At 44.3% G+C, this 21,754-nt stretch overlaps 1 protein-coding gene across 2 annotated transcripts; it reads right to left on the bottom strand.

Annotated features, from left to right (window-relative positions):
- Positions 1 to 739: 739 nt before the first annotated feature.
- On the bottom strand, positions 740 to 21,737 carry atl1 (atlastin GTPase 1). Of its 2 annotated transcripts, none has more exons than XM_065966300.1 (14): positions 20,970 to 21,737; positions 19,483 to 19,733; positions 19,083 to 19,217; positions 18,601 to 18,705; positions 17,389 to 17,439; positions 17,159 to 17,215; positions 16,211 to 16,303; positions 15,973 to 16,111; positions 10,719 to 10,846; positions 9,875 to 9,931; positions 2,608 to 2,679; positions 2,108 to 2,539; positions 1,654 to 1,668; positions 740 to 1,341 (listed from the first exon to the last, which is right to left on the bottom strand). In XM_065966300.1, exons 1-14 carry the CDS (start codon positions 21,007 to 21,009, stop codon positions 1,228 to 1,230), a joined length of 1,689 nt encoding a protein of 562 aa, XP_065822372.1. In that variant the 5' UTR covers positions 21,010 to 21,737; the 3' UTR covers positions 740 to 1,227. The 2 variants fall into 2 exon arrangements, with proteins under 2 accessions (XP_065822372.1, XP_065822373.1); XM_065966301.1 differs by having other exon boundaries at positions 20,976 to 21,737.
- Positions 21,738 to 21,754: the final 17 nt, after the last annotated feature.

Here is a 21,754-nt window from a genome sequence, read left to right as displayed (position 1 = left end):
TGAAGTCAAAGGAACAAAAATACTAACTCGTGTCGGCAGGCGTCTGCATTTGAGTAGGCGTGTCTGCAGGCAGGCGTCTGCAGGCAGGTATGTCTGCATGTCTGCAGGCAGGCGTCTGCAGGCAGGTATGTCTGCATGTCTGCAGGCAGGCGTCTGCAGGCAGGTATGTCTGCATGTCTGCAGGCAGGCGTCTGCAGGCAGGCGTCTGCAGGCAGGTATGTCTGCATGTCTGCAGGCAGGCGTCTGCAGGCAGGCGTCTGCAGGCAGGTATGTCTGCATGTCTGCAGGCAGGCGTCTGCAGGCAGGCGTCTGCAGGCAGGTATGTCTGCATGTCTGCAGGCAGGCGTCTGCAGGCAGGCGTCTGCAGGCAGGTATGTCTGCATGTCTGCAGGCAGGCGTCTGCAGGCAGGCGTCTGCAGGCAGGTATGTCTGCATGTCTGCAGGCAGGCGTCTGCAGGCAGGTATGTCTGCATGTCTGCAGGCAGGCGTCTGCAGGCAGTTATGTCTGCATGTCTGCAGGCAGGCGTCTGCAGGCAGTTATGTCTGCATGTCTGCAGGCAGGCGTCTGCAGGCAGTTATGTCTGCATGTCTGCAGGCAGGCGTCTGCAGGCAGGTATGTCTGCATGTCTGCAGGCAGGCGTCTGCAGGCAGGCGTCTGCATTGCAAAAGCACTTCGGCAGGCGGCGTCTGCATGAAGCTGCATGTGTGTGAATGTGATGGCACAGAAACACTTTGTCACAACCATTAAACTCCAGTTTTATAAAGTAAAGCTGCTTTAAGAGCTCAAAGATGACAGATAACCATTTATCATGCTGAGGAGGCTGAAACACTGACATGACACATTGAGGCTTTCAGACATCAGGTCTTACATTTTGTTTCCTATAAAGAGCACTAAATTGTAAAGAACAGAACCACTGTCACAGGTGGAGGGGGTCACACTCTAGTTTAAAAGCATCTGGAGTGATGAGACATAAACCGTGTAATATGAAGCTGACGGATCAGCGTGGCGTCTGTACACCTTAACTATATATGTTCACAGACAAGAACACCGTCCATCCAGTGAACTCAGGCTGCACCACAGGGGGCGCTGTGACCTCATCATGAACATTATACAGTCTGTTCGAGGGGTTAAAGCAGAGGATGTATGGTGGGCCAGAAAAACAGAGTGCCTGATGGGAGACGAAGCTCCTCCTCCTCCTGTCCATCAACATGAAGTCCCTGCTCCAATCAATCCCTCTTCCTGTCCTCCTCCTCGGCCTCCTCCTCTACCTGAGGCCCAGGGAAGGCGTGGTGGTACAGGTGCCTGTGATTGGCTGCTACATTATAGAGCTTATAGAGCGCCTGAGGAGCAGAGGAAGAAACATAACACACGATCAGAAGAAAACATCAAAGATGTAGCAGACACAGACTTCATAACAAGCAAGGTTGTCTCCAGGATTTATCTGTGCCCCATAAACAGATCCGTCTCCAGGATTTATCTGTGCCCCATAAACAGATCCGTCTCCAGGATTTATCTGTGCCCCATAAACAGATCCGTCTCCAGGATTTATCTGTGCCCCATAAACAGATCCGTCTCCAGGATTTATCTGTGCCCCATAAACAGATCCGTCTCCAGGATTTATCTGTGCCAACATTTAGGAAACGTTGACTCACCTCGTTAGTGCTCCCCTGAGGAGGCATGAAAAGAAAAAACATGATCACTGTTAGAAGATACACGATGACATCACCTACATGATGACATCACCTGAACATACACGATGACATCACCTGAACATACACGATGACATCACCTACATGATGACATCACCTGAACATACACGATGACATCACCTGAACATACACGATGACATCACCTACATGATGACATCACCTGAACATACACGATGACATCATGACATCACCTGAACTTTAGGAACTTTATAATTCGAGACTTTTTTTCATGATCATAATTTTCTGTGACGACGGATTTGATGTAAATTTTCATGTTTTTAAAAACGATTTTACGAAACTCGTTTTGTTTGGAGTCGAACTTTCCAAACTAGATGAGACAGGTGAGCATTGATTAAAGTTTTGAATGATTGTTATGATTTGGACTCGTGGTCATTACCTGGTCCCAAAGCGCTCCGGCCACCTGGTCGATGACGGCGCCGAGCTCTCGGTACTCCCCGGAGTAGCGGATGTAGGCCCAGGTGCAGAGTGTGATCAGAGCCAGACCCAGGATCATGTTACACAGACTGGCGATGATGTCCACGCCCACAAAGCCTGTGATGCCTGCCGCCACGTACATGACAAAGATGACCACGAACAGCGTGGCCGGCGTGCGTGCGGCGTGGAAAATGTTCTTGGAGTCGTTGTGCTTGATGTACTGGACGAACACCTCGTCGATCTCTCCCTCCAGCTGCTGCAGGTAACGCCGGCTGAACTCCTCGCCTCCCATTTTCTTCACGCCCCGAAACACCTGCAGCGCCTCCTCCCTGATGGCGCCGTGACGGGCCTGCAGCTCGCTGGGGGCCAGGAAGGGCCGGTCCCCCCCACACACCTGAGAGAACAGAGGCTCAGTGAGGAGGACGAGACGTCTTCTTTTAACACAATCTTTACTTTTCTCACCTCCTCCATCTTCTTATTGTACAGATCCTTCGCCGCCGCTACAGCTGCCAAGTTATTGGCCTCCGCCGTGGCCTGAGAGGAAGAGACGATTAATGAGCAGGTACGAACAGGTGATCATCTTCACCTCATTCAACATCTCAAAAAACACATTTCTGTAAAGAGCTGGAAGAAAGAGGATAAACTGAGAAAGAGGGCGTTTCCCTTTTTCTCTTCAGGATCAAATGCTTTCTCTCTCCTCGGCTAACGCTAACGCTAACGCTAACCCCGACCAGCATCATCCACATCATCTCCCAGACTGGAAGCCCCTCCCCCTCACAATCTGCACTGTTCCTCCCCCCCCTCACAATCTGTTCCTCCCCCTCACAATCTGTTCCTCCCCCCCCTCACAATCTGTTCCTCCCCCCCCTCACAATCTGTTCCTCCCCCTCACAATCTGTTCCTCCTCCTCTCACAATCTGTTCCTCCCCCTCACAATCTGTTCCTCCTCCTCACAATCTGTTCCTCCCCCCCCTCACAATCTGTTCCTCCCCCTCACAATCTGTTCCTCCTCCTCTCACAATCTGTTCCTCCTCCTCTCACAATCTGTTCCTCCCCCTCACAATCTGTTCCTCCCCCTCACAATCTGCACTGTTCCTCCCCCCCTCACAATCTGTTCCTCCTCCTCTCACAATCTGCACTGTTCCTCCCCCCCCTCACAATCTGTTCCTCCCCCCCCTCACAATCTGTTCCTCCCCCCCCTCACAATCTGTTCCTCCCCCTCACAATCTGTTCCTCCTCCTCTCACAATCTGTTCCTCCTCCTCTCACAATCTGTTCCTCCCCCTCACAATCTGTTCCTCCCCCTCACAATCTGCACTGTTCCTCCCCCCCCTCACAATCTGTTCCTCCCCCCCTCACAATCTGTTCCTCCTCCTCTCACAATCTGCACTGTTCCTCCCCCCCCTCACAATCTGTTCCTCCCCCTCACAATCTGTTCCTCCTCCTCTCACAATCTGTTCCTCCCCCTCACAATCTGCACTGTTCCTCCCCCCCTCACAATCTGTTCCTCCTCCTCTCACAATCTGCACTGTTCCTCCCCCCCCTCACAATCTGTTCCTCCCCCCCCTCACAATCTGTTCCTCCCCCCCCTCACAATCTGTTCCTCCCCCCCCTCACAATCTGTTCCTCCCCCTCACAATCTGTTCCTCCTCCTCTCACAATCTGTTCCTCCTCCTCTCACAATCTGTTCCTCCCCCTCACAATCTGTTCCTCCCCCTCACAATCTGCACTGTTCCTCCCCCCCTCACAATCTGTTCCTCCTCCTCTCACAATCTGCACTGTTCCTCCCCCCCCTCACAATCTGTTCCTCCCCCCCTCACAATCTGTTCCTCCTCCTCTCACAATCTGTTCCTCCCCCTCACAATCTGTTCCTCCTCCTCTCACAATCTGTTCCTCCTCCTCTCACAATCTGTTCCTCCTCCCCTCACAATCTGCACTGTTCCTCCTCCCCTCACAATCTGTTCCTCCTCCTCTCACAATCTGTTCCTCCCCCCCTCACAATCTGTTCCTCCTCCTCTCACAATCTGCACTGTTCCTCCTCCCCTCACAATCTGTTCCTCCTCCCCTCACAATCTGTTCCTCCTCCTCTCACAATCTGTTCCTCCTCCCCTCACAATCTGTTCCTCCTCCTCTCACAATCTGTTCCTCCTCCTCACAATCTGTTCCTCCTCCTCACAATCTGTTCCTCCTCCCCTCACAATCTGTTCCTCCTCCTCTCACAATCTGTTCCTCCTCCCCTCACAATCTGTTCCTCCTCCTCTCACAATCTGTTCCTCCTCCTCTCACAATCTGTTCCTCCTCCTCTCACAATCTGTTCCTCCTCCTCTCACAATCTGTTCCTCCTCCCCTCACAATCTGTTCCTCCTCCCCTCACAATCTGTTCCTCCTCCCCTCACAATCTGTTCCTCCTCCCCTCACAATCTGTTCCTCCTCCTCTCACAATCTGTTCCTCCTCCCCTCACAATCTGTTCCTCCTCCTCTCACAATCTGTTCCTCCTCCTCTCACAATCTGTTCCTCCTCCCCTCACAATCTGTTCCTCCTCCTCTCACAATCTGTTCCTCCTCCCCTCACAATCTGTTCCTCCTCCTCTCACAATCTGTTCCTCCTCCTCTCACAATCTGTTCCTCCAGTATCTGATGATCAACGATCAGCCAGAGGCTTAAAGTGTTCCCCGTCACTGGAGCACACACTGCACCCCGTCTTTTAAAAGTGTAGTAAAGTAAAGTGTAGTAAAGTAAAGTGTCGTAAAGTGTAGTAAAGTAAAGTGTAGTAAAGTAAAGTGTCGTAAAGTGTAGTAAAGTGTAGTAAAGTGTAGTAAAGTAAAGTGTAGTAAAGTAAAGTGTCGTAAAGTGTAGTAAAGTAAAGTGTAGTAAAGTGTAGTAAGGTGTCGTAAAGTGTAGTAAAGTGTCGTAAAGAGTAGTAAAGTGTAGTAAAGTGTTGTAAAGTGTAGTAAAGTAAAATGTAGTAAAGTGTAGTAAAGTGTAGTAAAGCAAAGTAAAGTGTAGTAAAGAGTAGTAAAGAGTAGTAAAGTAAAGTGTAGTAAAGTGTAGTAAATAGTAGTAAAGTAAAGTGTAGTAAAGAGTAGTAAAGTAAAGAGTAGTAAAGTGTAAAAAAGTCAAGTGTAGTAAAGTGTAGTAAAGTCAAGTGTAGTAAAGAGTAGTAAAGTCAAGTGTAGTAAAGAGTAGTAAAGTGTAGTAAAGTGTCGTAAAGTAAAATGTAGTAAAGTGTAGTAAAGTGTTGTAAAGTAAAGTGTCGTAAAGTAAAATGTAGTAAGTGTAGTAAAGTCAAGTAAAGTCAAGTGTAGTAAAGTGTAGTAAAGAGTAGTAAAGAGTAGTAAAGGGTAGTAAAGTGTAGTAAAGAGTAGTAAAGTGTTGTAAAGTAAAGTGTAGTAAAGTGTCGTAAAGTAAAGTGTCGTAAAGTGTAGTAAAGTAAAGAGTAGTAAAGTGGAATAAAGTGTAGTAAAGTGTCGCAAAGTAAAGAGTAGTAAAGTGTAGTAAAGTGTCGTAAAGTGTAGTAAAGTAAAATGTAGTAAAGCAAAGTAAAGTGTAGTAAACAGTAGTAAAGTAAAGTGTAGTAAAGAGTAGTAAAGTGTAGTAAAGTAAAGAGTAGTAAAGTAAAGAGTAGTAAAGTGTAGTAAAGAGTAGTAAAGTGTAGTAAAGTAAAGAGTCGTAAAGTGTAGTAAAGTAAAGTGTCGTAAAGTGTAGTAAAGTAAAATGTAGTAAAGTGTAGTAAAGTAAAGTGTCGTAAAGTGTAGTAAAGTAAAGAGTAGTAAAGTGTGGTAAAGTAAAGAGTAGTAAAGTGTAGTAAAGTAAAGAGTAGTAAAGTGTCGTAAGGTGTAGTAAAGTAAAGTGTAGTAAAGTAAAGTGTAGTAAAGTAAAGTGTAGTAAAGTCAAGTGTAGTAAAGTAAAGAGTAGTAAAGTGTCGTAAGGTGTAGTAAAGTAAAGTGTAATAAAGTAAAGTGTAGTAAAGTAAAGTGTAGTAAAGTAAAATGTAGTAAAGTCAAGTGTAGTAAAGTGTAGTAAAGTAAAGTGTAGTAAAGAGTAGTAAAGTGTAGTAAAGTGTCATAAAGTGTAGTAAAGTAAAGAGTAGTAAAGTGTAGTAAAGTGTAATAAAGTGTAGTAAAGCAAAGTAAAGTGTCGTCAAGTAAAGTGTCCTAAAGTGTAGTAAAGAGTAGTAAAGTGTAGTAAAGTAAAGTGTTGTAAGGTGTAGTAAAGTAAAGTGTAATAAAGTAAAGTGTAGTAAAGTGTCGTAAAGTGTCGTAAAGTAAAGTGTAGTAAAGTAAAGTGTAGTAAAGTAAAGTGTAGTAAAGTGTCGTAAAGTGTAGTAAAGTAAAGAGTAGTAAAGTAAAGTGTAGTAAAGTAAAGAGTAGTAAAGTGTAGTGTCGTTAAAAGTGTCGTAAAGTAAAATGTAGTAAAGTGTAGTAAAGTCAAGTGTAGTAAAGTAAAGAGTAGTAAAGTAAAGTGTAGTAAAGTAAAATGTAGTAAAGTGTAGTAAAATGTAGTGTCGTAAAAGTGTAGTAAAGTAAAATGTAGTAAAGTAAAGTGTCGTAAAGTGTAGTAAAGTAAAGTGTAGTAAAGTAAAATGTAGTAAAGTAAAGTGTCGTAAAGTGTAGTAAAGTAAAGTGTAGTAAAGTAAAGTGTAGTAAAATGTAGTAAAGTAAAGTGTCGTAAAGTGTAGTAAAGTAAAGTGTAGTAAAGTGTAGTAAAGTAAAGTGTAGTAAAGTAAAGTGTAGTAAAGTGTAGTAAAGAGTAGTAAAGAGTAGTAAAGGGTAGTAAAGTGTAGTAAAGAGTAGTAAAGTGTTGTAAAGTAAAGTGTAGTAAAGTGTCGTAAAGTAAAGTGTCGTAAAGTGTAGTAAAGTAAAGAGTAGTAAAGTGGAATAAAGTGTAGTAAAGTGTCGCAAAGTAAAGAGTAGTAAAGTGTAGTAAAGTGTCGTAAAGTAAAGTGTCGTAAAGTGTAGTAAAGTAAAATGTAGTAAAGCAAAGTAAAGTGTAGTAAAGTGTAGTAAACAGTAGTAAAGTAAAGTGTAGTAAAGAGTAGTAAAGTGTAGTAAAGTAAAGAGTAGTAAAGTGTAGTAAAGAGTAGTAAAGTGTAGTAAAGTAAAGAGTCGTAAAGTGTAGTAAAGTAAAGTGTCGTAAAGTGTAGTAAAGTAAAATGTAGTAAAGTGTAGTAAAGTAAAGAGTAGTAAAGTGTGGTAAAGTAAAGAGTAGTAAAGTGTAGTAAAGTAAAGAGTAGTAAAGTGTCGTAAAGTGTAGTAAAGTGTCGTAAGGTGTAGTAAAGTAAAGTGTAATAAAGTAAAGTGTAGTAAAGTAAAGTGTAGTAAAGTAAAATGTAGTAAAGTCAAGTGTAGTAAAGTGTAGTAAAGTAAAGTGTAGTAAAGAGTAGTAAAGTGTAGTAAAGTGTCATAAAGTGTAGTAAAGTAAAGAGTAGTAAAGAGTAGTAAAGTGTAGTAAAGTGTAATAAAGTGTAGTAAAGCAAAGTAAAGTGTCGTCAAGTAAAGTGTCCTAAAGTGTAGTAAAGAGTAGTAAAGTGTAGTAAAGTAAAGTGTCGTAAGGTGTAGTAAAGTAAAGTGTAATAAAGTAAAGTGTAGTAAAGTGTCGTAAAGTGTGGTAAAGTAAAGTGTGGTAAAGTGTAGTAAAGTAAAGTGTAGTAAAGTAAAGTGTAGTAAAGTAAAGAGTAGTAAAGTGTAGTGTCGTTAAAAGTGTCGTAAAGTAAAATGTAGTAAAGTGTAGTAAAGTCAAGTGTAGTAAAGTAAAGAGTAGTAAAGTAAAGTGTAGTAAAGTAAAATGTAGTAAAGTGTAGTAAAATGTAGTGTCGTAAAAGTGTAGTAAAGTAAAATGTAGTAAAGTAAAGTGTCGTAAAGTGTAGTAAAGTAAAGTGTAGTAAAGTAAAATGTAGTAAAGTAAAGTGTCGTAAAGTGTAGTAAAGTGTAGTAAAGTGTAGTAAAGTAAAGTGTAGTAAAATGTAGTAAAGTAAAGTGTCGTAAAGTGTAGTAAAGTAAAGTGTAGTAAAGTGTAGTAAAGTAAAGTGTAGTAAAGTAAAGTGTAGTAAAGTGTAGTAAAGTAAAGTGTAGTAAAGTAAAGTGTAGTAAAGTGTAGTAAAGTAAAGTGTAGTAAAGTAAAGTGTAGTAAAGTAAAGTGTAGTAAAGTGTAGTAAAGTAAAGTGTAGTAAAGTAACGTAGGCTAACAGAGGGATTTGTGACAGAAAACAACATCAATTGAGTCCCGGTCCTGGTCTTGCTGACTTTATGAGCAGAGTTAGCTGGTCCTGCAGGCTCAGACCACAGTGCTCCGCTGCAGGCTGAAACGGCTTGACTCGGTGTCTCTTTAGCCGACCGCAGCTCGGGTTAGCATCTTCATCACAGGTAAAGGTGTGTTTAAACTGATGCCTCGCTGTCTTAAGTCCAGGATAACTAAAAGAAGGGGGCTGTGGTGGTGACTCGGGATAAAGTGAGCGGCTGTAAACACAGTAGACTCCCGACAGTATCACCGCTAAAGCTGATAAACACTTTCTACTTCCGACAAGTTCTTCACAATAAAAGTCCCCTTCCTATCTGTAGTTGGAAGTGCTTTTAATGTGAAACATTCATATCAGGAAATGGGGTGTTTACAGCAGTAGCAACTTAACACAACTCGTCTGAAAAAACCCTGAACAAAGCTCACAGCTAAAGGCTACAACGTCCTGAGAAGGGAACACACAGAGACTTAAAAACATCTTTCTCTCTTATAATAAACTAAACACACAGAGACTTAAAAACATCTTTCTCTCTTATAATAAACTAAACACACAGAGACTTAAAAACATCTTTCTCTCTTATTATAAACTAAACACACAGAGACTTAAAAACATCTTTCTCTCTTATAATAAACTAAACACACAGAGACTTAAAAACATCTTTCTCTCTTATAATAAACTAAACACACAGAGACTTAAAAACATCTTTCTCTCTTATGATAAACTAAACACACAGAGACTTAAAAACATCTTTCTCTCTTATGATAAACTAAACACACAGAGACTTAAAAACATCTTTCTCTCTTATGATAAACTAAACACACAGAGACTTAAAAACATCTTTCTCTCTTATAATAAACTAAACACACAGAGACTTAAAAACATCTTTCTCTCTTAATAAACTAAACAGAGACTTAAAAACATCTTTCTCTCTCATAATAAACTAAACACACAGAGACTTAAAAACATCTTTCTCTAGTATAATAAACTAAATACACAGAGACTTAAAAACATCTTTCTCTAGTATAATAAACTAAACACACAGAGACTTAAAAACATCTTTCTCTAGTATAATAAACTAAACACACAGAGACTTAAAAACATCTTTCTCTAGTATAATAAACTAAACACACAGAGACTTAAAAACTACTTTTTACCTATACTGTAGGCTTCCTATATAATGTATTAATTTTAACTTACAATGTACAGATATTGATAATGACATTGTTGTCTAAATCACTTTTTAAATTGTACAAAAGGAGTTCATATTTATAAGACTGTTTGACTTGAAAATGTCAACAGTGCAGTAAAATAGAAAACTGAGGATGAATCGTGATGCATAGTGATATCGAATCGAATCGAATTGTTGACTGGATAATCGTAATCAAATTGAATCGTAAGACCAGTGAAGATGCACAGCTCTAGTAAGTGTAGTAAAGTGTAGTAAAGTGAAGAAAAGTGTAGTAAAGTATAGTAAAGTGTAGTAAAGTTGTGTTACCTGCAGCATGGACTTTGGATGAGGCAGCTCCTCGCCCTGATAGATCTTAATGTATGCCTGAAATAAAACAGAGACATCAATTTAAATGAATCTGTTAAATATTCAACACTTAAAGGGAAACTTCACCGGGCGAAACGAGGATCTGTTTTGAAATTGGGTCATATCAATTTTTAAGTTGGTGTCATCTTGACCGAGAAAATCAGAAAGTGTATTTTTGGCTCATCTTGATGAAAGACAACAACTCCCAGAATGCACAGCAGCGCAGGCCACTCCCACTAATCTAGAGAACACCCCCTACCAAGTTAGCTACTACCAGACTGAGGTGAAATGCATTTCACACACATTCTACTGAGAAGTTAGGCCCTGTGTCCAACTGGCAGTAAAGCGCTGGCTGTGCGCTGGGGAGTGTCTGCATGAAGCGTTTGTGATCTGAGAAGAAAAGCGCTGCACGTCTTTTCAAAATGGAAGATATTCCCTGTATTATAGCGACCTACAGATTGTACCTTGTACTCACATCCTCCTCGTGTCTGCTGGTGTAAAAAACTATCTCAAATATAAAACATGCAGTACAAAGTAACGGAGCTGTGTAGGTCATACAGCTATTCATTAAACTATTGTCATGGAGACACTCCCGAGCGCACAGCCAGCGCTTTACTGCCCTGAAGAAAACATCAGGTGGACACGAGGCCTTAGTTGTCAAATTCATTAAGACTTGTGAAGAACTCTTTGTTTTTATTTAAAATGGTGAATGATTTCTTTATTTTGTTGTTTCCTGTCTTCAGCTGCCTCACGCTGACACACAAACAGACATTAACGTGTGTGTTTGTGTGTTTCCTGTTCTCACCTTGAAGTACTCCAGCAGACCTCTGCAGGTGATCTCGCTGCCGTTGATCTCCTTCACGTCGATGCTTCCAGGGCTGAGCAGCCACGGAACGAGAACCTTCAGGTTATTCAGGAAGTCTCCGTCGATCTCTGAATGGATGACACAGAAAACCACAGGTGAGTATCTGATCCAGACCACAGGTGAGAATCTGATCCAGACCACAGGTGAGTATCTGATCCAGACTACAGGTGAGTTACTGATCCAGAACACAGGTGAGTTAATTATCCAGACCACAAGTGAGTATCTGATCCAGAACACAGGTGAATTACTGATCCAGACCACAGGTGAATATCTGATCCAGACCACAGGTGAGTTACTGATCCAGACCACAGATGAGTATCTGATCTAGATAACAGGTGAGTATATGATCCAGAGCACAGGTGAGTTACTGATCCAGACCACAGGTGAGTATCTGATCCAGACCACAGGTGAATATCTGATCCAGACCACAGGTGAGTATCTGATCCAGAACACAGGTGAATTAAGGATCCAGACCACAGGTGAATATCTGATCCAGACCACAGGTGAGTATCTGATCCAGAACACAGGTGAGTATCTGATCCAGAACACAGGTGAGTTACTGATCCAGAACACAGGTGAGTTACTGATCCAGACTACAGGTGAGTTAATGACCCAGACGACAGGTGAGTTAATGATCCAGACCACAGGTGAGTATCTGATCCAGACCACAGGTGAGTTAATGATCCAGACCACAGGTGAGCATCTGATCCAGACCACAGGTGAATATCTGATCCAGATCACAGGTGAGTTGCTGATCCAGACCACAGGTGAGTTACTGATCCAGACTTCAAGTGAGTGAGGGATCCAGAACACAGGTGAGTTACTGATCCAGAACACAGGTGAGTTAATGATCTAATGATCCAGACCACAGGTGAGTTAATGATCCAGACCACAGGTGAGTATCAGATCAAGGCCACAGGTGAGTATCTGATCCAGAACACAGGTGAGTTAGTGATCCAGACTACAGGTGAGTTAAGGATCCAGATCACAGGTGAGTTAATGATCCAGATCACAGGTGAGTATCTGATCCAGAACACAGGTGAGTTAAGGATCCAGACCACAGGTGAATATCTCATCCACACCACAGGTGAGTATCTGATCCAGACCACAGGTGAGTATATGATCCAGACCAAAGGTGAGTATCTGATCCAGAACACAGGTGAGTTACTGATCCAGACTACAGGTGAGTTAATGATCCAGACCACAGGTGAGTATCTGATCCAGACCACAAGTGAGTATCTGATCCAGAACACAGGTGAGTTACTGATCCGGACTACAGGTGAGTTAAAGATCCAGAACACAGGTGAGTTAATGGTCCAGACCACAGGTGAGTATATGATCCAGTTCACAGGTGAGTTAATGGTCCAGACCACAGGTGAGTATATGATCCAGTTCACAGGTGAGTTACTGATCCAGACTACAGGTGAGTTAAGGATCCAGACCACAGGTGAGTATCTGATCCAGAACACAGGTGAGATAATGATCCAGACCACAGTTGAGTATATGATCCAGATCATAGGTGAGTATCTGATCCAGACCACAAGTGAGTATCTGATCCAGAACACAGGTGAGTTACTGATCTGGACTACAGGTGAGTTAAGGATCCAGAATACAGGTGAGTTAAGGATCCAGACTACATGTGAGTTAATGGTCCAGACTACATGTGAGTTAATGGTCCAGACTACAGGTGAGTATCTGATCCAGAACACAGGTGAGATACTGATCCAGACCACAGGTGAGTTAAGGATCCAGACCACAGGTGAGTATCTGATCCAGAACACAGGTGAGTTACTGATCCAGACCGCAGGTGAGTATCTGATTTAGAACACAGGTGAGTTACTGATCCAGACCACAGGTGAGTATCTGATCCAGAACACAAGTGAGTTAATGATCCAGACTACAGGTGAGTTAAGGATCCAGACCACAGGTGAGTATCTGATCCAGACCACAGGTGAGTATCTGATCCAGAACACAGGTGAGTTACTGATCCAGACCACAGGTGAGTTAAGGATCCAGACCACAGGTGAGTTAAGGATCCAGAACACAGGTGAGTTACTGATCCAGACTACAGGTGAGTTAAGAATCCAGAACACAGGTGAGTTACTGATCCAGACCACAGGTGAGTTACTGATCCAGACTACAGGTGAGTTAAGGATCCAGACCACAGGTGAGTATCTGATCCAGAACACAGGTGAGATAATGATCCAGACCACAGTTGAGTATATGATCCAGATCATAGGTGAGTATCTGATCCAGACCACAAGTGAGTATCTGATCCAGAACACAGGTGAGTTACTGATCCGGACTACAGGTGAGTTAAAGATCCAGACTACAGGTGAGTTAATGGTCCAGATCATAGGTGAGTATCTGATCCAGACCACAAGTGAGTATCTGATCCAGAACACAGATGAGTTACTGATCCAGACTACAGGTGAGTTAAGGATCCAGAACACAGGTGAGTTAAGAATCCAGACCACAGGTGAGTATATGATCCAGTTCACAGGTGAGTTACTGATCCAGACTACAGGTGAGTTAAGGATCCAGACCACAGGTGAGTATCTGATCCAGAACACAGGTGAGATAATGATCCAGACCACAGTTGAGTATATGATCCAGATCATAGGTGAGTATCTGATCCAGACCACAAGTGAGTATCTGATCCAGAACACAGGTGAGTTACTGATCCGGACTACAGGTGAGTTAAAGATCCAGACTACAGGTGAGTTAATGATCCAGACCACAGGTGAGTATATGATCCAGTTCACAGGTGAGTTACTGATCCAGACTACAGGTGAGTTAAGGATCCAGACCACAGGTGAGTATCTGATCCAGAACACAGGTGAGATAATGATCCAGAACACAGGTGAGATAATGATCCAGACCACAGTTGAGTATATGATCCAGATCATAGGTGAGTATCTGATCCAGACCACAAGTGAGTATCTGATCCAGAACACAGGTGAGTTACTGATCTGGACTACAAGTGAGTTAAGGATCCAGAATACAGGTGAGTTAAGGATCCAGACTACAGGTGAGTTAATGGTCCAGACCACAAGTGAGTATCTGATCCAGAACACAGGTGAGATACTGATCCAGACCACAGGTGAGTATCTGATCCAGACCACAGGTGAGTATCTGATCCAGAACACAGGTGAGTTACTGATCCAGACCACAGGTGAGTATTTGATCCAGACCACAAGTGAGTTAATGATCCAGACTACAGGTGAGTTAAGGATCCAGAACACAGGTGAGTATCTGATCCAGACCACAGGTGAGTATCTGATCCAGAACACAGGTGAGTTACTGATCCAGACCACAGGTGAGTTAAGGATCCAGACCACAGGTGAGTTAAGGATCCAGAACACAGGTGAGTTACTGATCCAGACTACAGGTGAGTTAAGAATCCAGAACACAGGTGAGTATCTGATCCAGAACACAGGTGAGTTACTGATCCAGACCACAGGTGAGTTAATGATCCAGACTACAGGTGAGTTAAGAATCCAGAACACAGGTGAGTATCTGATCCAGAACACAGGTGAGTTACTGATCCAGACCACAGGTGAGTTAATGATCCAGACCACAGGTGAGTTAATGATCCAGATCACAGGTGAGCATCTGATCCAGACTACAGGTGAGTTACTGATCCAGAACACAGGTGAGTTACTGATCCAGACTACAGGTGAGTATCTGATCCAGAACACAGGTGAGTATCTGATCCAGAACACAGGTGAGTTACTGATCTAGACTACAGGTGAGTTAAGGATCCAGACCACAGGTGAGTATCTGATCCAGACCACAGGTGAGTTACTGATCCAGACCGCAGGTGAGTATCTGATTTAGAACACAGGTGAGTTAATGATCCAGACCACAGGTGAGTTAATGATCCAGACCACAGGTGAGTATCTGATCCAGATCTCAGGTGAGTTACTGATCCAGACCACAGGTGAATTAAGGATCCAGACCACAAGTGAGTTAATGATCCAGACCACAGGTGAGTATATGATCCAGACTACAGGTGAGTTAAGGATCCAGAACACAGGTGAGTATCTGATCCAGACCACAGGTGAGTATCTGATCCAGAACACAGGTGAGTTACTGATCCAGACCACAGGTGAGTTAAGGATCCAGACCACAGGTGAGTTAAGGATCCAGAACACAGGTGAGTTACTGATCCAGACTACAGGTGAGTTAAGAATCCAGAACACAGGTGAGTATCTGATCCAGAACACAGGTGAGTTACTGATCCAGACCACAGGTGAGTTAATGATCCAGACTACAGGTGAGTTAAGAATCCAGAACACAGGTGAGTATCTGATCCAGAACACAGGTGAGTTACTGATCCAGAACACAGGTGAGCATCTGATCCAGAACACAGGTGAGTTACTGATCCAGACCACAGGTGAGTTAATGATCCAGACTACAGGTGAGTTAATGATCCAGATCACAGGTGAGCATCTGATCCAGACTACAGGTGAGTTACTGATCCAGAACACAGGTGAGTTACTGATCTAGACTACAGGTGAGTTAAGGATCCAGACCACAGGTGAGTATCTGATCCAGACCACAGGTGAGTTACTGATCCAGACCGCAGGTGAGTATCTGATTTAGAACACAGGTGAGTTAATGATCCAGACCACAGGTGAGTTAATGATCCAGACCACAGGTGAGTTAATGATCCAGATCACAGGTGAGCATCTGATCCAGACCACAGGTGAGTATCTGATCCAGAACACAGGTGAGTTACTGATCTAGACTACAGGTGAGTTAAGGATCCAGACCACAGGTGAGTATCTGATCCAGACCACAGGTGAGTTACTGATCCAGACCGCAGGTGAGTATCTGATTTAGAACACAGGTGAGTTAATGATCCAGACCACAGGTGAGTTAATGATCCAGACCACAGGTGAGTATCTGATCCAGATCTCAGGTGAGTTACTGATCCAGACCACAGGTGAATTAAGGATCCAGACCACAAGTGAGTTAATGATCCAGACCACAGGTGATTATCTGATCCAGAACACAGGTGAGTATCTGATCCAGACCACAGGTGATGGAGGTGTGGTTATAGTGACATCACCACAAGGCTTTGGGGAGGGGCATAATGTGAGATCTGGTCCTGGAGCCAGGAGGTCCTGGATTTGGCCCTGGGTGAGAACATGTTTATCAAACAGTGTAGCAGGCGGAGGCCTCGTACCTTTAATGCGTCCATCAAAGTGCGGGTTGGTGGCCACCTTGAGGCCGGGGTGAGGCATCAGGAAACAGGATATGTTGGTGAAACACGAGTGGATGTGTTTACGGACGTTCTGCAGCTCCTCATGCTGGTTCTCTGAAATCTGAAACACAAACAAGAGGCCCACTGTGGTGTCAACAGAGAGATGTTCAACATGATCATTCTGGTCTTCAGCAGAGACTGACACCTGACGATCACTCACCTTCAGTCTCTTCTCCAGGAACTTCATCCCTCCCTCCTGACCGTACGGGAACTCGTACGGAAAGCTCCAATCTCTTACCAGGAAGATCATCGACTGAGAACGAAGAGGTGAACTGTCATTCATGTTATTCATTAATGTCTCCCTCCTCAGGACAAACAACCTAAGAGATCATATGTCACTGGGCTGTTCACCTCCCTCCACTGGCTCCCAGTTACTGCTCACATCAAATTTAAAACTCTGCTGCTCGCTTACAAAACAGAGACAGAAACGTCTCCTCCTTACTGTAACTCTCTCATCCAGGTCTACACTTAGTGTTTTTTTTCCTAGATCCTTGCTTGTGTTCTACTTACTCTCTGATGTACGTCGCTTTGGATAAAAGCGTCTGCTAAGTGAATTGTAGAATTTAACAAACACATAAAAACGATCCAAACATCTTGTCCATCGAATAAAATCGGCTTTTTGTCTTCAGCCTGAAACTACGAATCAAATCGATCTTTTTTTTTTTTTTTTTTTTATGATTTATTTTTGTGCTGTTTGTGCCTTTAATGGAGAGACAGGAGAGTGGATAGAGTTGGAAATCAGAGAGTGAAAGCATGGGGAATGACATGCAGGAAAGGAGCCACAGGCTGGATTCGAACCTGGGCCGCCCGCTTGGAGGACTACAGCCTCCGTACATGGGGCGCGCACACTAACCACTAGTCCACCAGGCCACCAGTGCCCCTCAAATTGATCTTTGAAGTTAAATGTGTCTGAGTGGGCTTACTGTGTCTCTGACCTGAACATATAATATATACATACATAACAAATCTACATGAACTTCATTTCATTCATCAGGTGAACTTTGACTGAAGGTGTGACGGCAGTCTTTACAGACCCAACCTCCGACCCGACGCCCACCATGTTCAGTGTGACTGCGTTCATCCAGGAGGTGAACATGAGACGACTTACCTGGAATGGTTTGAGGAAAGTCTCCTCCATGGCCAGTCTGCCGTATTCTGTGAAAAGCTGAAACCAGAGAACGAGAAGAGACTGAGGATGTGATTTAGAAACCTGTGGACATGCACGGCTGCATACTGATGATATGTAGGAGGCGGTTAATACAGCCGGACAGCTGCAGATGTTTAAAATGGTGGCTGTGATTAAATGCTGGAGGCTCAGAGAATAGGTCGAAGTTTCACCTGCAGGTGCTGGAGGTCGTCCTCTTGGACGTTCTGGGAGATGTTGTACACCTGAAGAAAAGAAAACAGTTACTTATCGATGAGTATCCGTTAATAAGAAATATGACTTTCAACTAGAAACAGAACAAGCCTAACTTTCTACAGTTAAACTTTAGCTTAGCATGTTTGAGCTAAATGCTACAAGCTAACATCCTCCTGATCAAATTGCTAAAGTTATTAGCATGCTAACTATGGAGCTGATCATGTCTCAGGTAGTGTACCTGCATGGAGCTGATCATGTCTCGGGTAGTGTACCTGCATGGAGCTGATCATGTCTCAGGTAGTGTACCTGCATGGAGCTGATCATGTCTCAGGTAGTGTACCTGCATGGAGCTGATCATGTCTCGGGTAGTGTACCTGCATGGAGCTGATCATGTCTCAGGTAGTGTACCTGCATGGAGCTGATCATGTCTCAGGTAGTGTACCTGCATGGAGCTGATCATGTCTCAGGTAGTGTACCTGCATGGAGCTGATCATGTCTCAGGTAGTGTACCTGCATGGAGCTGATCATGTCTCAGGTAGTGTACCTGCATGGAGCTGATCATGTCTCAGGTAGTGTACCTGCATGGAGCTGATCATGTCTCAGGTAGTGTACCTGCATGGAGCTGATCATGTCTCAGGTAGTGTACCTGCATGGAGCTGATCATGTCTCAGGTAGTGTACCTGCATGGAGCTGATCATGTCTCGGGTAGTGTACCTGCATGGAGCTGATCATGTCTCGGGTAGTGTACCTGCATGGAGCTGATCATGTCTCAGGTAGTGTACCTGCATGGAGCTGATCATGTCTCAGGTAGTGTACCTGCATGGAGCTGATCATGTCTCGGGTAGTGTACCTGCATGGAGCTGATCATGTCTCAGGTAGTGTACCTGCATGGAGCTGATCATGTCTCGGGTAGTGTACCTGCATGGAGCTGATCATGTCTCAGGTAGTGTACCTGCATGGAGCTGATCATGTCTCGGGTAGTGTACCTGCATGGAGCTGATCATGTCTCGGGTAGTGTACCTGCATGGAGCTGATCATGTCTCGGGTAGTGTACCTGCATGGAGCTGATCATGTCTCAGGTAGTGTACCTGCATGGAGCTGATCATGTCTCAGGTAGTGTACCTGCATGGAGCTGATCATGTCTCGGGTAGTGTACCTGCATGGAGCTGATCATGTCTCGGGTAGTGTACCTGCATGGAGCTGATCATGGTGCTCAGAGCGAACACGGTGGCTGAATCTCTCAGAGTCGATTGGCTGTCAAACGTCCCCTGTGTGTCCATCAGCAGCACAGCCACCTGTCAGGTAAAACAAACGGGAAGGTGAGCTCTGAGGAGATGGCTGTTCATGTTTTCTGTGTTTCGTTTAAGGAAGTGACCATATTTGGGTGGAGGGTGGAGGGTCTCTAGCTCCACCCTGTTGTCCAAATATGGTCACTTCTGTCTCTAACATCTTTTAATATGAGCCTTTATATGACGGCCTCTAGTGGACACCTGAGGAACTGCAGTGTTGTGCACTTCTTTGGTTAAGATGGAGGTTTCTGATTGGATTAAACAGAGAGAGAGAGAGAGAGAGAGAGAGAGAGAGACGCCCTGCTGACAGGACGAGTTAATACATGAAGACATGATGTCACACTAAAGGTCAACTCATTAAACCTCGTCAACGGTAACTTCACCTTCCTCCCGTCTGGTTTGTCCACCAGGAAGACCTCGCTCCAGATCTGGATCCCTGTGGTCTCCCTCTCCGAGCCCCCCCTCCAGGAGAAGCCGGTCAGAGGCTCGTCTGAGTCTCCGAGCCAGCCGTCAGACGCCTGAACAACAAGACAACATGAGTGTGTAATATCTCATTCAACAAGAGAGGGCGCTGTTTCTATCTCAACATGATGGACTGAAGACGCTCTTTAAGAACCTGAACCCGGAGGAGGACCTCATGTTAGGGGGGTCTCACCTGAACCCGGAGGAGGACCTCATGTTAGGGGGGGTCTCACCTGAACCCGGAGGAGGACCTCATGTTAGGGGGGTCTCACCTGAACCCGGAGGAGGACCTCATGTTAGGGGGGTCTCACCAAGTCTCACCTGTTTGTACATGTAGCGCAGCATGAAGTCCATGAGGAAGGACTTGCCCTTGCGGAAAGCTCCGGCCACAGAGATGGCGACCACCTGGCGGTCTCTGACCTCCTCAGCGAGTAGGATGCGACTCAGCGCCACCTCATCGAGCTCGAAGGTGTGGTCGTCTTTGACCAACAGCACCTGCACAGGTCGGGCGCGTCCATCAGGCTCCTCCTCCTCTGAGCTCCAGTCGTACACATTTTTATCACTGAGGGACCCTGGAGGAGGAAGAGGAAGAGGAAGAGGAGGAAGAAGAGGAAGAGGAGGAGGAGGAAGAGGAAAAAGAGGAAGAGGAAGAGGAAGAGGAAGAAGAGGAAGAGGAAGAGGAGGAAGAGGAGGAGGAGGAAGAGGAGGAGGAGGAAGAGGTGGAGGAGGAAGAGGAGGAAGAGGAGGAGGAGGAGGAGGAAGAGGAGGAAGAGATACAGAGTGTAAACATTTGTTTAATGTCACAGCGCCCCCTACAGGCCGGGTGTTGCTGCAGCGTGTTTCAGGTAACGTTCAGGTGAGTTCCCCGCCGTAGTAAAGAGGCGGTACAATCAGAGACGTCACCTTTAAAGCTCGTCTGAAGACGTTTAACTTGAAATCAGAACCTCTGAGGTCCATTAACACAGGAAACAGGAAGTGGAGGCCATTATCACTTCCTGCCGCCTGGATCAATATTTTTATGAGCCGATACGTCTTCTGATGAGTCATCTCGTGTTTCCATCACGTCCAATCAGAGTCTGACTGATCAGTGTTTACATCCTTCTCTCTGACTTCCTGTGTGATGTTCCTCCTGTCAGTATGTGTGTGTGTGTGTGTGTGTGTGTGTGCTTCTATCTCTCCATCTGCTCTGTGAGGACACGCTGCTGTTTGAGGAAGAGACACGAGCAAACACACTAAAAGATTTACGCAGGACGCCGAAAATGCAGGGTGAATAATTTAAGGAACACACACACACACACACACACACACACACACACACACACACACACACACACACACAGAATGATGAAGGTGAGGAGAGGATGATGAAGTTGAGGAGAGGATGATGAAGGTTATTTACAGGCCGGAAGTACAGATCACCATTTAACCCTCAATAATCCTCCCAGTAAATCTTTATAACATGAATCATCACATTTATAACATGAATCATCACATTCATAACATGAATCATCACATTTATAACATGAATCATCACATTTATAACATGAATCATCACATTCATAACATGAATCATCACATTTATAAGAGGAATCTGCTTTCTAATGAGCGTTGTGGTTTTTAGAAACTGAAGATGCGTTCAGGAACACATTTCTCCTCTGCAGCTTCACGGTGAACCGTAAAGACGTTCATAGAGATTCGTCGTGATGAAAACGAGGCTTCATCATGGAGTCTGAGACAAACATGTTCTGCAGAGCTCTCTCCTCCTCAGTGTGCGTCAAAGAAAAGAATAAAAAACGAGGCGTACGTACACTCACCCCAGCTGTCTCGTTCTTTGCGGTGCTTCGCCATCTTCCGGTCCCGGTGTCCCTCGGTGTGTTATCAGCGGCCCTACTCGGCGGTCATGAGTGTCGGGAGGTTTGGGAGGATGCTCCGCCGAATCGATGCTCGCATCAGGAGGATGATGGAGGTTTTTTTTATTATTATTCCAAGCGTGATGCAGCGTCCCAACATGCGGCTAGGGGGCGCTGTTGTCCAGTAGCACTCGGTGTGTTTAGCAGCAGAGGGATTAATGTGTTGAATCGTTTATTAATATCGTGTAACACTCCTACAGACAGCTGACATCATAATGTGTTCCAGGTGAAATCAAACCCTCATCCTGTCTGCTGTTAAAATGCTTTCTCACAGTCCGCCAACAGGGGGCGGTAACTACAAAGAGAATGGAACATGTGCTGCCTTCACATACCGTCGTTAATATTCCAGAGGTTGTGGAATTAGTTAGGACAAAACAATCAGGAGTGATATGAGGACAAGATATTATAATATATATTGTAGTAAAGGTTACTCTGATTAAAATGTTCTGAAGAAGAAATAAAATGTAACATTAATAAATCAATTCAAGTTAAACTAAAACTACTTTTTAAAGTTTATTCTTTCCCCTCACGTATTCCCCTGCATTCACCTGTAATGTGTCAGACAAACACCTGCAGGTTTCACCTGTAATGTGTCAGGGGTTAGGGGTCCAGCTCCACTTGCATCACCGGACATGTAGCGGTGTTTGGTTGTTGTGTTTTGACAGTAGATGTTCCGAGCTGAC

The sequence above is a fragment of the Labrus bergylta genome, chromosome 18 (assembly GCF_963930695.1).
Source record: "Labrus bergylta chromosome 18, fLabBer1.1, whole genome shotgun sequence".
NCBI lineage: Eukaryota > Metazoa > Chordata > Actinopteri > Labriformes > Labridae > Labrus > Labrus bergylta.
The sequence above is the reverse complement of the archived record's forward strand: the minus strand, read 5'-3'. Positions and strand labels throughout refer to the sequence as shown.

What these genes read in the sequence shown, in the direction of transcription:
- atl1 (XM_065966300.1), bottom strand. Translation starts at nt 21,009, where the DNA reads ATGGCGAAGCACCGCAAAGAACGAGACAGCTGGGGTGAGT. An exon ending in TCCTGGAGAAGAGACTGAAG is followed by an intron (nt 16,112 to 16,210) that starts GTGAGTGATCGT and finishes TTTGTGTTTCAG; the next exon opens with ATTTCAGAGAACCAGCATGA. An exon ending in CTTTGATGGACGCATTAAAG is followed by an intron (nt 10,847 to 15,972) that starts GTACGAGGCCTC and finishes TCATCCATTCAG; the next exon opens with AGATCGACGGAGACTTCCTG.